The 11,360-nt window shown below is 42.3% G+C and overlaps 2 protein-coding genes across 2 annotated transcripts; one reads left to right on the top strand and one right to left on the bottom strand.

The window, feature by feature from the left end:
• Window positions 1–3,056: 3,056 nt before the first annotated feature.
• LOC127931586 (uncharacterized) lies at window positions 3,057–5,188 on the bottom strand. Its single transcript, XM_052524731.1, has 8 exons — window positions 5,085–5,188; window positions 4,146–4,216; window positions 3,882–4,058; window positions 3,730–3,791; window positions 3,555–3,647; window positions 3,426–3,467; window positions 3,184–3,357; window positions 3,057–3,104 (listed from the first exon to the last, which is right to left on the bottom strand). Exons 2-8 carry the CDS (start codon window positions 4,207–4,209, stop codon window positions 3,069–3,071), a joined length of 648 nt encoding a protein of 215 aa, XP_052380691.1. The 5' UTR covers window positions 4,210–4,216; window positions 5,085–5,188; the 3' UTR covers window positions 3,057–3,068.
• A 1,379-nt stretch (window positions 5,189–6,567) lies between these two features.
• On the top strand, window positions 6,568–7,584 carry LOC118387175 (putative nuclease HARBI1). The gene is made up of 4 exons (XM_052524723.1): window positions 6,568–7,045; window positions 7,115–7,230; window positions 7,326–7,437; window positions 7,532–7,584. Exons 1-4 carry the CDS (start codon window positions 6,574–6,576, stop codon window positions 7,582–7,584), a joined length of 753 nt encoding a protein of 250 aa, XP_052380683.1. The 5' UTR covers window positions 6,568–6,573.
• The last annotated feature ends 3,776 nt before the right edge of the window (window positions 7,585–11,360 follow it).

Genomic DNA, 11,360 nt, shown 5'->3' with positions numbered 1-11,360 from the left:
GCCATCAACTTCCTGTGCTTGACTGGAACAAAAGCCCGCACACACTATGGATCGACAGGATGGAGGTATGGAGAAGGTCACCTAACGAAAAGAAAATCCTTGTCAAATCCTTGGCAACAGATTATGCATGGACAGACAGAAAAACAGACACAAACACACAAACATAAATGACTGGGTGGGTGGATGGATGGACAGATGGATAACGGGTGAATGGATGGGTATATATTGTAATTGTAGTTATTATAGCCAACCTGTCAGTAGAAAGTACATTCAAAACATTACTTCTGTCCAGCTGGGGTAACTGTTGATCCTTCCCCTGTTTTGAGGTCTCTAACAATTATCTATGTCTGCTGAGTTGAAGAGAATGTACATTAAGTTGTTCTATCATGCCACACAGATGGCAAATCAGAAACTCATGACTAAGTGGTTTGCTCTCATTTCAGAGTTTGTGCTGTTGCTCTTCTGACACGCTACCACCACTGTAATTATAGACGGAATATATGAGTAACGTTGAAGTTGGGCTCCAATACATTGTTTACCTCAAATACTTTGTGCTCAAAACGGTGACATTTTCACTAATGTTTCAAACCCAACAGGGAGTGAATAGTCCTTTTGGTGCCATTCAGACATTCCATTGAGACTAATCATTGGGCTACTGAAGTGGTACTAGTAGACAGGAATAGCAACTCCTGCCTTGGTAACGCTGTGTAGTAGGTAGCGCAAATGCTGACTAACTTCCTCTACATTTACATTACATTTAAGTCATTTAGCAGACGCTCTTATCCAGAGCGACTTACAAATTGGTGCATTCACCTTATGACATCCAGTGGAACAGCCACTTTACAATAGTGCATCTAAATCTTTTAAGGGGGGTGAGAAGGATTACTTTATCCTATCCTAGGTATTCCTTAAAGAGGTGGGGTTTCAGGTGTCTCCGGAAGGTGGTGATTGACTCCGCTGTCCTGGCGTCGTGAGGGAGTTTGTTCCACCATTGGGGAGCCAGAGCAGCGAACAGTTTTGACTGGGCTGAGCGGGAACTGTACTTCCTCAGTGGTAGGGAGGCGAGCAGGCCAAAGGTGGATGAACGCAGTGCCCTTGTTTGGGTGTAGGGCCTGATCAGAGCCTGGAGGTACTGAGGTGCCGTTCCCCTCACAGCTCCGTAGGCAAGCACCATGGTCTTGTAGCGGATGCGAGCTTCTATCTCTAGTTGGCTCATGAGTCACTACTGTGAGTCTGAGGCACACATAGACAGCAAGTGCACACAAATCAACATTTAAAAAATGCATAGTAACCAACTCAGGTAAACACTTGTCAAACTTGTTCGAACATATTGCGACATGTACAGTTGATGTCGGAAGATTACAAACACCTTAGCCAAATACATTTAAACTCAGTTTCTCACAATTGCTGACATTTAATCCGAGCAAAAATGCCCTGTTTTAGGTCAGTTAGGATCACCACTTTATTTTAAGAATGTGAAATGTCAGAATAGTAGAGAGATACATTTATTTCAGCTTGTATTTCATTCATCACATTCCCAGTGGGTCAGAAGTTTACTACACTCAATAAGTATTTGGTAGCATTGCCTTTAAATTGTTTAACTTGGGCCAAACATTTCAGGTAACCTTCCACAAGCTTCCCACAATAAGTTGGGTGAATTTTGGCCCATTCCTCCTGACAGAGCTGGTGTAACTGAGTCAGGTTTGTGGGCCTCCTTGCCCACACACGCTTTCTCAGTTCTGCACACAAATTTTCTATGGGATTGAGGTCAGGGCTTTGTGTTGGCTACTCCAATACCTTGACTTTGTTGTCCTTAAGCCATTTTGCCACAACTTTGGAAGAATACTTGGGGTCATTGTCCATTTGGAAGACCCATTTGCGACCTTCCTGACTGATGTCAATATATCCTCATAATCCTCATAATAGCCGGGGTCCGGGTATTGTAGCCCAGAAGTGGCTGATGGACCTCTTCAGCTAGCCGGGAGATGGGCCTAGCATGGGCTAGCTCCATGCTAATTGGTACTAGCTTCGGAACTGATGTTAGCCAGGAGTAGTCACTCAGATTGCAGCTAGCTAGCTGCGATGATCCGGTGAAAAGGTTCAGAGCTTGTGGTAGGAATCTGGGGATATGGAGAGAAAATAAGTCTGGTATGCTATGGTTTGAATTGCGTTGTGCAAACTGGAGAGAGTTTTCCGAGTGAAAGGTTAGCTGTAGACCGCTAGCAGTGGTTAGCTGACTACTAGCTAGTGAGCTGGCTAGCTTCTGATGGGGAATGCCGGTTCCGAAGTAAATAAAAATACTTTAGAAAAAACAGATCCAAACCACATTGGGCGAGGCTGGTTGTATTTTGAAGTAGATGTTTAGAAAAATAGAAAAAAAGATATACCAAACATCAACCCGTGCACGGTAAATACCAACTAACATCAACCCGTCCATGGTAAATACCAACTAACATCAACCCGTCCATGGTAAATACCAACTAACATCAACCCGTCCATGGTAAATACCAACTAACATCAACCCGTCCATGGTAAATACCAACTAACATCAACCCGTCCATGGTAAATACCAACTAACATCAACCCGTCCATGGTAAATACCAAACAACATCAACCCGTGCATGGTAAATACCAAGTAACATCAACCCGTCCATGGTAAATACCAACTAACATCAACCCGTCCATGGTAAATACCAACTAACATCAACCCGTCCATGGTAAATACCAACTAACATCAACCCGTCCATGGTAAATACCAAACAACATCAACCCGTCCATGGTAAATACCTAACATCAAAATCAACCTGTGCATGGTAAATACCTAACAACATCAAAATCAACCTGTGCATGGTAAATACCTAACATCAAAATCAACCTGTGCATGGTAAATACCTAACATCAAAATCAACCTGTGCATGGTAAATACCTAACATCAAAATCAACCTGTGCATGGTAAATACCTAACATCAAAATCAACCTGTGCATGGTAAATACCTAACATCAAAATCAACCTGTGCATGGTAAATACCAAACAACATCAAAATCAACCTGTTCAAGAGCTCATATACCTAATTTTTATTTTGAGCTGTGTCATCTTCTTGGAGCTGGGGGAGGAAATACAAATAATGATTAATACATTTGTGTTACAGTTAGCATACAGTGTACATTGAAGGCATATCTCACCTCCCTCTCAAGTTTTTTTATTTCAAGGTCCAGTTTCCTAATTGTCCTCTTTTTTATTTCGGACTCCAGTGCAAGATTTTCCATCTTTTTCTTCTTGTACTGAATGTCTATGTCTGCCAGTTCTATTTGGCGCCGGAGGTGGTTGCCATACAACTTTCTGATAGCTTGTGAGCTCTGTGAACACAATACAATTAGCGCAGATGGAATTTGGCAGGATGTGGTGTCCTTTTATTAATACGCACTATGTTGCCAGGCTGGTTTTCCCACTGTATAGCATCTGGGTCCTGTAAAAGAAATTAGATTTTTTGATTTTGATGAGGACTCCTCACCATTGTAGAGTAAATAGTACTTTCACAGTCTTACCATGATACCTCATGCCTTCTGGAATCCAGAGAGATGGTCTCCTCCTCATCATCATCATCGTCTCCATCATGTGCTGTTGCTGCTGCACTGGGGCCTTCACCCTATCACATTTAATCGGATTCATATTGAAGCTAGTAGACAAGACATGCCAGGCCTACAGTATGCCTTTGATGGAGTACTCACTGGATCAGCATCGTCTGGTGCTTGTGCTGGTGGCTCTAACAGGAACACTGTGCTGCCAGACACTGCAAGGCAATAGGTAAACCAAAGTCAGACAGTCCAAATTGATTCAATATGAATGTGGTTGTATCCCATGTAGAGATGGAAGGACATACCTTGAATGAAGCGGGTGGCATCTTGGGAGGAACCTATGCTCGTCTCTTTCCCCCCAGGGATCCCCTCTAAGACGGGCCTGCCTTTATTTAGCTCCAAGGCCATGTCCTCTGCTGGGGTAAGGTCAGCCTTTGGTGACCCACCACCCGTGCCTTGTCTGTGGGTATTCTTTTTCACTGCTAAAACAGTACAGACAATGTGTGAGCAGGCACCCTCTGGGTACAATATATGCTTGTGCTTTGTTAAATATTAGTCAGGGACCATACCATTCTGCAGAATGTTCTTGTATTTGATTTTGACCTGCTGCCATGTCCGTTTTGGCCCGTTCATGTTTAATCTACACACACACACACATTTAATGGAGTCACACTGCAAAAAATTACTTGGTATTTTTGTCTTGTTTTCAGTAAAAATATAAAAAATAAAAAAACTTAAATAAAGATGTATTTTCTTGATTTGCTAAATGACCTAGCAAAATAAGTATAGTTTAGACAAAATATAAACTTTAAGTAAATGTGTGCTTAAAACAAGCAAATAAAAAATCTGTCAATATAATAAAAATTCTCTTGAAATAAGTTTACTTTTTCCATAAACACTTAATTTTAGAAAAGTTCTCGTTTCACTGGCAGATTTTTTGCTTATTTTCCTAGGTAATTTTGCTCAAGAAAATATTCAAGATGTTTTTTAGATATTTTTTTTTACTGAAAACAAGACAAAAATACTAAGTAAGAAAGACATTTTTGCAGTGCAGTGAGCAACCGACCTTGGGTCCTTTGAAAGGCGCTATATAAATTAAAGTGATTATTATTATAGCTCATCTATTTATTCAATTAAATTTTATTTATATAGCACTTTTCACAATTGTTTCATTCTGTCAAAGCAGCTTTACATTAATGAAAGCAGGAGAAACACAAAAAAACGGTGGACAACATAAGAAGCAGAGTACAACGGCTAAGATTAAACCGTACTGAGCGTAGTAACGTTAAATAATAATGTAAGGCTTTAATAATAATTTATCATAGCTTTATACAGTGTGATGGACTTACTTTACACAATTTCACTCATATCTGCAGTGCATTTCAATTAAAAATTTAACCGTTTCATAATTACAGTACAACTGCGTTTTTGGAGATGTGAATTAAATATTTGAATTGTAATTGTGATGTTTCAGCGGAGCGGTGAGTGTGTAATTGTGCACTACTTACGCATTCAGGCGGTCTGCAATACTTTGCCACGCTTTTTCTCTTTGCTTTATCACTGTGGCGGTGTTGCCTTTCTTCTTAATTATATATTTTACCTCCTCGTATGCCTCCATGACAAAAATACCAAGTAATTTTTTGCAGTGTGACCCCATTAAATGTGTGTGTGTGTGTAGATTAAACATGAACGGGCCAAAACGGACATGGCAGCAGGTCAAAATCAAATACAAGAACATTCTGCAGAATGGTATGGTCCCTGACTAATATTTAACAAAGCACAAGCATATATTGTACCCAGAGGGTGCCTGCTCACACATTGTCTGTACTGTTTTAGCAGTGAAAAAGAATACCCACAGACAAGGCACGGGTGGTGGGTCACCAAAGGCTGACCTTACCCCAGCAGAGGACATGGCCTTGGAGCTAAATAAAGGCAGGCCCGTCTTAGAGGGGATCCCTGGGGGGAAAGAGACGAGCATAGGTTCCTCCCAAGATGCCACCCGCTTCATTCAAGGTATGTCCTTCCATCTCTACATGGGATACAACCACATTCATATTGAATCAATTTGGACTGTCTGACTTTGGTTTACCTATTGCCTTGCAGTGTCTGGCAGCACTGTGTTCCTGTTAGAGCCACCAGCACAAGCACCAGACGATGCTGATCCAGTGAGTACTCCATCAAAGGCATACTGTAGGCCTGGCATGTCTTGTCTACTAGCTTCAATATGAATCCGATTAAATGTGGTAGGGTGAAGGCCCCAGTGCAGCAGCAACAGCACATGATGGAGACGATGATGATGAGGAGGAGACCATCTCTCTGGATTCCAGAAGGCATGAGGTATCATGGTAAGACTGTGAAAGTACTATTTACTCTACAATGGTGAGGAGTCCTCATCAAAATCAAAAAATCTAATTTCTTTTACAGGACCCAGATGCTATACAGTGGGAAAACCAGCCTGGCAACATAGTGCGTATTAATAAAAGGACACCACATCCTGCCAAATTCCATCTGCGCTAATTGTATTGTGTTCACAGAGCTCACAAGCTATCAGAAAGTTGTATGGCAACCACCTCCGGCGCCAAATAGAACTGGCAGACATAGACATTCAGTACAAGAAGAAAAAGATGGAAAATCTTGCACTGGAGTCCGAAATAAAAAGAGGACAATTAGGAAACTGGACCTTGAAATAAAAACTTGAGAGGGAGGTGAGATATGCCTTCAATGTACACTGTATGCTAACTGTAACACAAATGTATTAATCATTATTTGTATTTCCTCCCCCAGCTCCAAGAAGATGACACAGCTCAAAATAAAAATTAGGTATATTCTCGTAAAGTCAAGTGAGCCATGACATATGAGCTCTTATTGTGAGCACACAGGACGGTGGCATCTTTCTAAGGTTTTTTTATTTTCCCAGCAATCAGTACAACCAAGTCATCGTTATAAGGCATCGCCCTCTTTGCCCACCCCCAGCACCAGGTGTGGCCACTAGCCTATATGAAGGCCCAAAATTGTGTGTTCCTTTCTGCTCTGACAATGGCATCCCCATTCGTGCGAGATGTGGTGGATGAAGAAGCACTTGTGCTGAGGAGAGCCTTCAGGCGAGAAAGGGTCTTCAGGGACCGGTTGGACCCACTGGCCTTCCCTGACGACCATCTATATGAAAGATACAGGTTTTCTGCAGATGGCATCAGGTATCTATGCAGACTACTGGGTCCCAGGATTAAGCACCGCACTGCACGGAGCCATGCACTGAGTGTGGAGCAAATGGTTTGTGTGGCCTTGCGCTTTTTTGCTAGTGGAGCCTTCCTGTACTCAGTGGGGGATGCAGAACAGCTGAACAATTCCACAATTTGCCGCACAATAAGGAGTGTGTGTCTGGCTATCAAAGCATTAGCAGATGTCTTCATCTCCTTCCCTGGCCACAGAAGACTCTGTGACATCAAAGAGGAGTTCTATAGGATTGCAGGTAAGAGGATCTACAAATTACAGGACAACTGTTAACACATAGTAGGATACTCATTACTTTGTGTGACAGGTTTCCCCAATGTCATTGGTGCAGTGGACTGCACACACATAAGGATAAAAGCCCCCTCAGGTGCCCATGAGGCCGATTTTGTGAATAGGAAATCCTTTCACAGCATTAATGTTCAGGTGAACATAACTTTTGATATTGTCCATTGACGAACACTCTGCATTGCCAGTGATGTGCATTGATTGGTGTAATATTCCTCATCTTATGATTTCAGATGGTCTGCAATGCTGACTGTGTGATCAGCAATGTTGTGGCAAAATGGCCTGGCTCAGTCCATGACTCCAGAATCTTTCGGGCCTCTGAAATCTATCAGTGCCTATCACAAGGTAAGCCACACAACCCCTATTTATAACCATCATGGCTGTGTCAAGAATATCACTGTGTTTATGAGGTAGTAATGATGAGATTTTGTGTTGACAGGTGAATTCTCTGGTGTGTTGCTGGGAGACAGGGGGTATGGCTGCCAGGCATGACCTTAAAGGAAAAACAAGCCCTCAGCACAGACAAAAGCAGTCTTGTTCTTGCTTTCCTGTTCCATCTCAACCTGCCAATAACCACTATTGAGGTCAAGGGTAGTGAGTACGACAGCACCAGACAAGGACTCCAAGATCTCGTGGATGGTGGGAGGAGGATAGGCATCACTCAGGGAAACATTGTTGGTCTTTCTATAGTCCACACAAAATCTAAGACCACCGGTCTTTTTTGGGATGAGGACAACAGGAGCAGCCCAGGGAGGAGAAACGTTCAATTAGATCTTGTGTCAACATATCATTAATGAGTCCCTTTTTGATGATTAGTGTCGCTGGGGACAAATGACATGGCTTCTGCTTGATCGGCATTTCCTGTGTAAGGAATAGGGCCACGAAGAACAAAGAGGATGTGTAGACCAACAGAAGAGAAGGGCAAAGAAGAACAAAGAGGATGTGTAGACCAACAGAAGAGAAGGGCCACGAAGAACAAAGAGGATGTGTAGACCAACAGAAGAGAAGGACCATGAAGAACAAAGAGGATGTGTAGACCAACAGAAGAGAAGGGCCATGAAGAACAAAGAGGATGTGTAGAACAACAGAAGAGAAGGGCCATGAAGAACAAAGAGGATGTGTAGACCAACAGAAGAGAAGGGCCATGAAGAACAAAGAGGATGTGTAGACCAACAGAAGAGAAGGGCCACGAAGAACAAAGAGGATGTGTAGACCAACAGAAGAGAAGGGCCGCGAAGAACAAAGAGGATGTGTAGACCAACAGAAGAGAAGGACAACGAAGACCAAAGAGGATGTGTAGAACAACAGAAGAAAAGGGCCACGATGACCAAAGAGGATGTGTAGAACAACAGAAGAGAAGGGCCACGAAGAACAAAGAGGATGTGTACACCAACAGAAGAGAAAGGCAAAGAAGGACAAAGAGGATGTGTAGACCAACAGAAGAGAAGGGCCACGAAGAACAAAGAGGATGTGCACACCAACAGAAGAGGAGAGCGACGAAGAACAAAGAGGATGTGTAGACCAACAGAAGAGAAGGGCCATGAAGAACAAAGAGGATGTGTAGACCAACATAAGGAAAGAGTGGGTCCGTTTCATAAACTTGCTATTAGGCAACAAAGCACACTTTACCTTGCAGAGGTTGATGGTGTTTGGTATTTACCATGCATAGGTTGATTTTGATGTTGTTTGGTATTTACCATGAACAGGGGCCTGTTGCACAAAACTAGGATAAGGGATTAAGCCAGGATATCTTGGTGATCCTGGCTCAATTGATCCGTAATCCGGTTGCACTAAAGATGGATAGGGGGCAGGAGGATATGTTATGGTATAAATTACCATGGAGATTTATTCTGTGGAGCTAGCCTGCTCCAGACCAGGCTAAATTCCAGGATCTATTTAATCTCATCCCTAATGTCAGTCAGCAGTCACCACAAATGGAAACCAATAGTTATTTCACTGCTCACTATACATTGTTATCACATATAACTAGACCCACTGTCATTATTTAAACGTTTGTGATCATTAATTTCAATGATTTTGGATAAAAAATGATTTTTAGATGTTGCTATCATTAGATAATTTACAGTTTCCCATAGACTATATATAAAATGATAGAATATTAGGGCCACAGAGGGGAAAAAAAGACAAGTCATAATATTGTAACCAGTTGTTTTAAAGGAGGACAGTTGTTAAAATGACAGATGCGGGGCATTTCGTGAAATTGTACTTCAGTATGGTTTCATAAACAAAGACATGCTGATGTGCCAGAATATTAAGTATCACATTGTCATAAGTATCAAAACTGTAAAAACAATATGTAGCTTTTCTGCAGAAAGAACCAGCCTCATAAATTTATGACTTTATCCTTTTTCTTCAGTGTGGCCCTAGTACTCTGTCATATAAACAAATACACATTCCATATGAATATAAAAACACAATGTGTAACATTATGTTCCTTTATTGAATAAGGACAAAACAAAGCAGGTAAACCATCAGCTCCTTTCGAAACTGAAGTCACAGTGACTCTACAAGATGGAAAGCACAGAATCCAAGCATATTATACAAAATGATACATACACATTCAAAGGTCTGTATATAACACACCCTGCATGTCTGCACACTAAAATAAATGCAGGACAAATCCATACACATCAACTGAACAGACAAATGAATGGATGCAGTAGCCTCCCTGCAGCCTTGTATTACACACAGTATACCGCACAAACATCATAAGAGGCCAAATTCGTAAAAAAACGAACCCAAAAAACCCAAATTCCTCTGCCACCGCAGGACATATTTAACCAAAATTGAAAGCACACATACTAACTAAAATAATTCAACACATATTGGTCCCTCAGCAGCCGACCACTGTCGTCATCAGGGAAGATTGCCGGATTGTCCCAGTCCATGGCTGGTGGCACTCTGGGGGCCCTCTCCTTCCTCAGGCAGGCCACATTGTGGAGGACAGCACAAGCCACAGTAATATCACATGCCCTAACAGGGCTGACCCTTAATTTGTGAAGGCAGTGAAAGCGTGCCTTCAGGAGGCCAAAGGTCATTTCAACTCTGGCCCTGGTCCTGGCATGGGCATGGTTGTAGGCCTGCTGTGCTTCCTGGGGGTCTGTGAAAGGTGTCAGGAGAAAAGGCTTTTGGATTATAGAATGCACCTGCTACTTTCCAAAGACTCATGGAGATTGCGTTAGGTGAGCTCAAAGGGAAGATCTGTTTTGTCTACCTGAACGATATAATTATCTACTCCCAGACCAGAGAACAACACTTTCAAGATCTTCAAGCAGTGTTGGATAAGCTAAGAGAAGCTGGTCTGACATTGAATATGAAGAAGAGCAACTTCTGCCAAACCTCCCTGAAGTTCCTTGGCCATATTGTGTCTTTTTACAAGACTTCCCTGTGCCAACCACACTCAAAGCCCTTCAACGGTTCCTTGGGATGGCTGGATGGTACCATCTGTTTGTGTCGAACTTCTTCCAGGTGGCAGAACCACTCAACGCATTGAAGAGAAAGGGAGCAAAATTCCGATGGATGGCAGTGCCAGACCTTTGAAACCCTGAAACGACACTTCGTCACACCTCCCATTTTGGGTCATCCCAACTTTGACTGCCCTTTTGTTTTTTACACTGATGCAAGTGATGTTGGACTTGATGCTGTCCTAGTCCAACAGACTGAACTTGGCAGTGAACAAGTGCAAGCGTACTGTCACACTCTGTTCATTATTTGCGTTGTTTGTTTCTATGTTTTGTCTGGTCAAGTTGGGATATGAGTGGGCATTCTATGTTGCATGTGTAGTTAGTCTGTTTCTATGTGTTTTGGCCTGATATGGTTCTCAATCAGTGGCAGGTGTTTGTCGTTGTCTCTGATTGGGAACCATATTTAGGTAGCCGGTTTTGTATTGTGGTTCGTGGGTTATTGTCTATGTGATGTTGCATGTTAATTAAAAGTATGTATTCACACCACGCTGCGCTTTGGTCTCCTCAATACGACGATCGTGACACTGTGCCAATGTTTGTGTTTGCTTCACAGTCTCCGCTGTACAATAAGGTGTTTTTTAATCTTTTTTTTATTTTTTTAATCAAATTTTCTGATGGCATGAGTTGTGAAGATGCACAGCTCACATAATCTGACAGAAGAGGGGCAGCGTGGGGAAGAGAGGGTCAGAGGAGAACATCCAGGGGTCCTGGATCAGAGAGAGATGGTGGGGGATACATTGAATATGCCCTTTTATGTGTGCTGAGATGAAGAGAGCTTTAGCT

The sequence above is a fragment of the Oncorhynchus keta genome, chromosome 8, assembly GCF_023373465.1.
Source record: "Oncorhynchus keta strain PuntledgeMale-10-30-2019 chromosome 8, Oket_V2, whole genome shotgun sequence".
Lineage (NCBI taxonomy): Eukaryota > Metazoa > Chordata > Actinopteri > Salmoniformes > Salmonidae > Oncorhynchus > Oncorhynchus keta.
The sequence above is the reverse complement of the archived record's forward strand: the minus strand, read 5'-3'. Positions and strand labels throughout refer to the sequence as shown.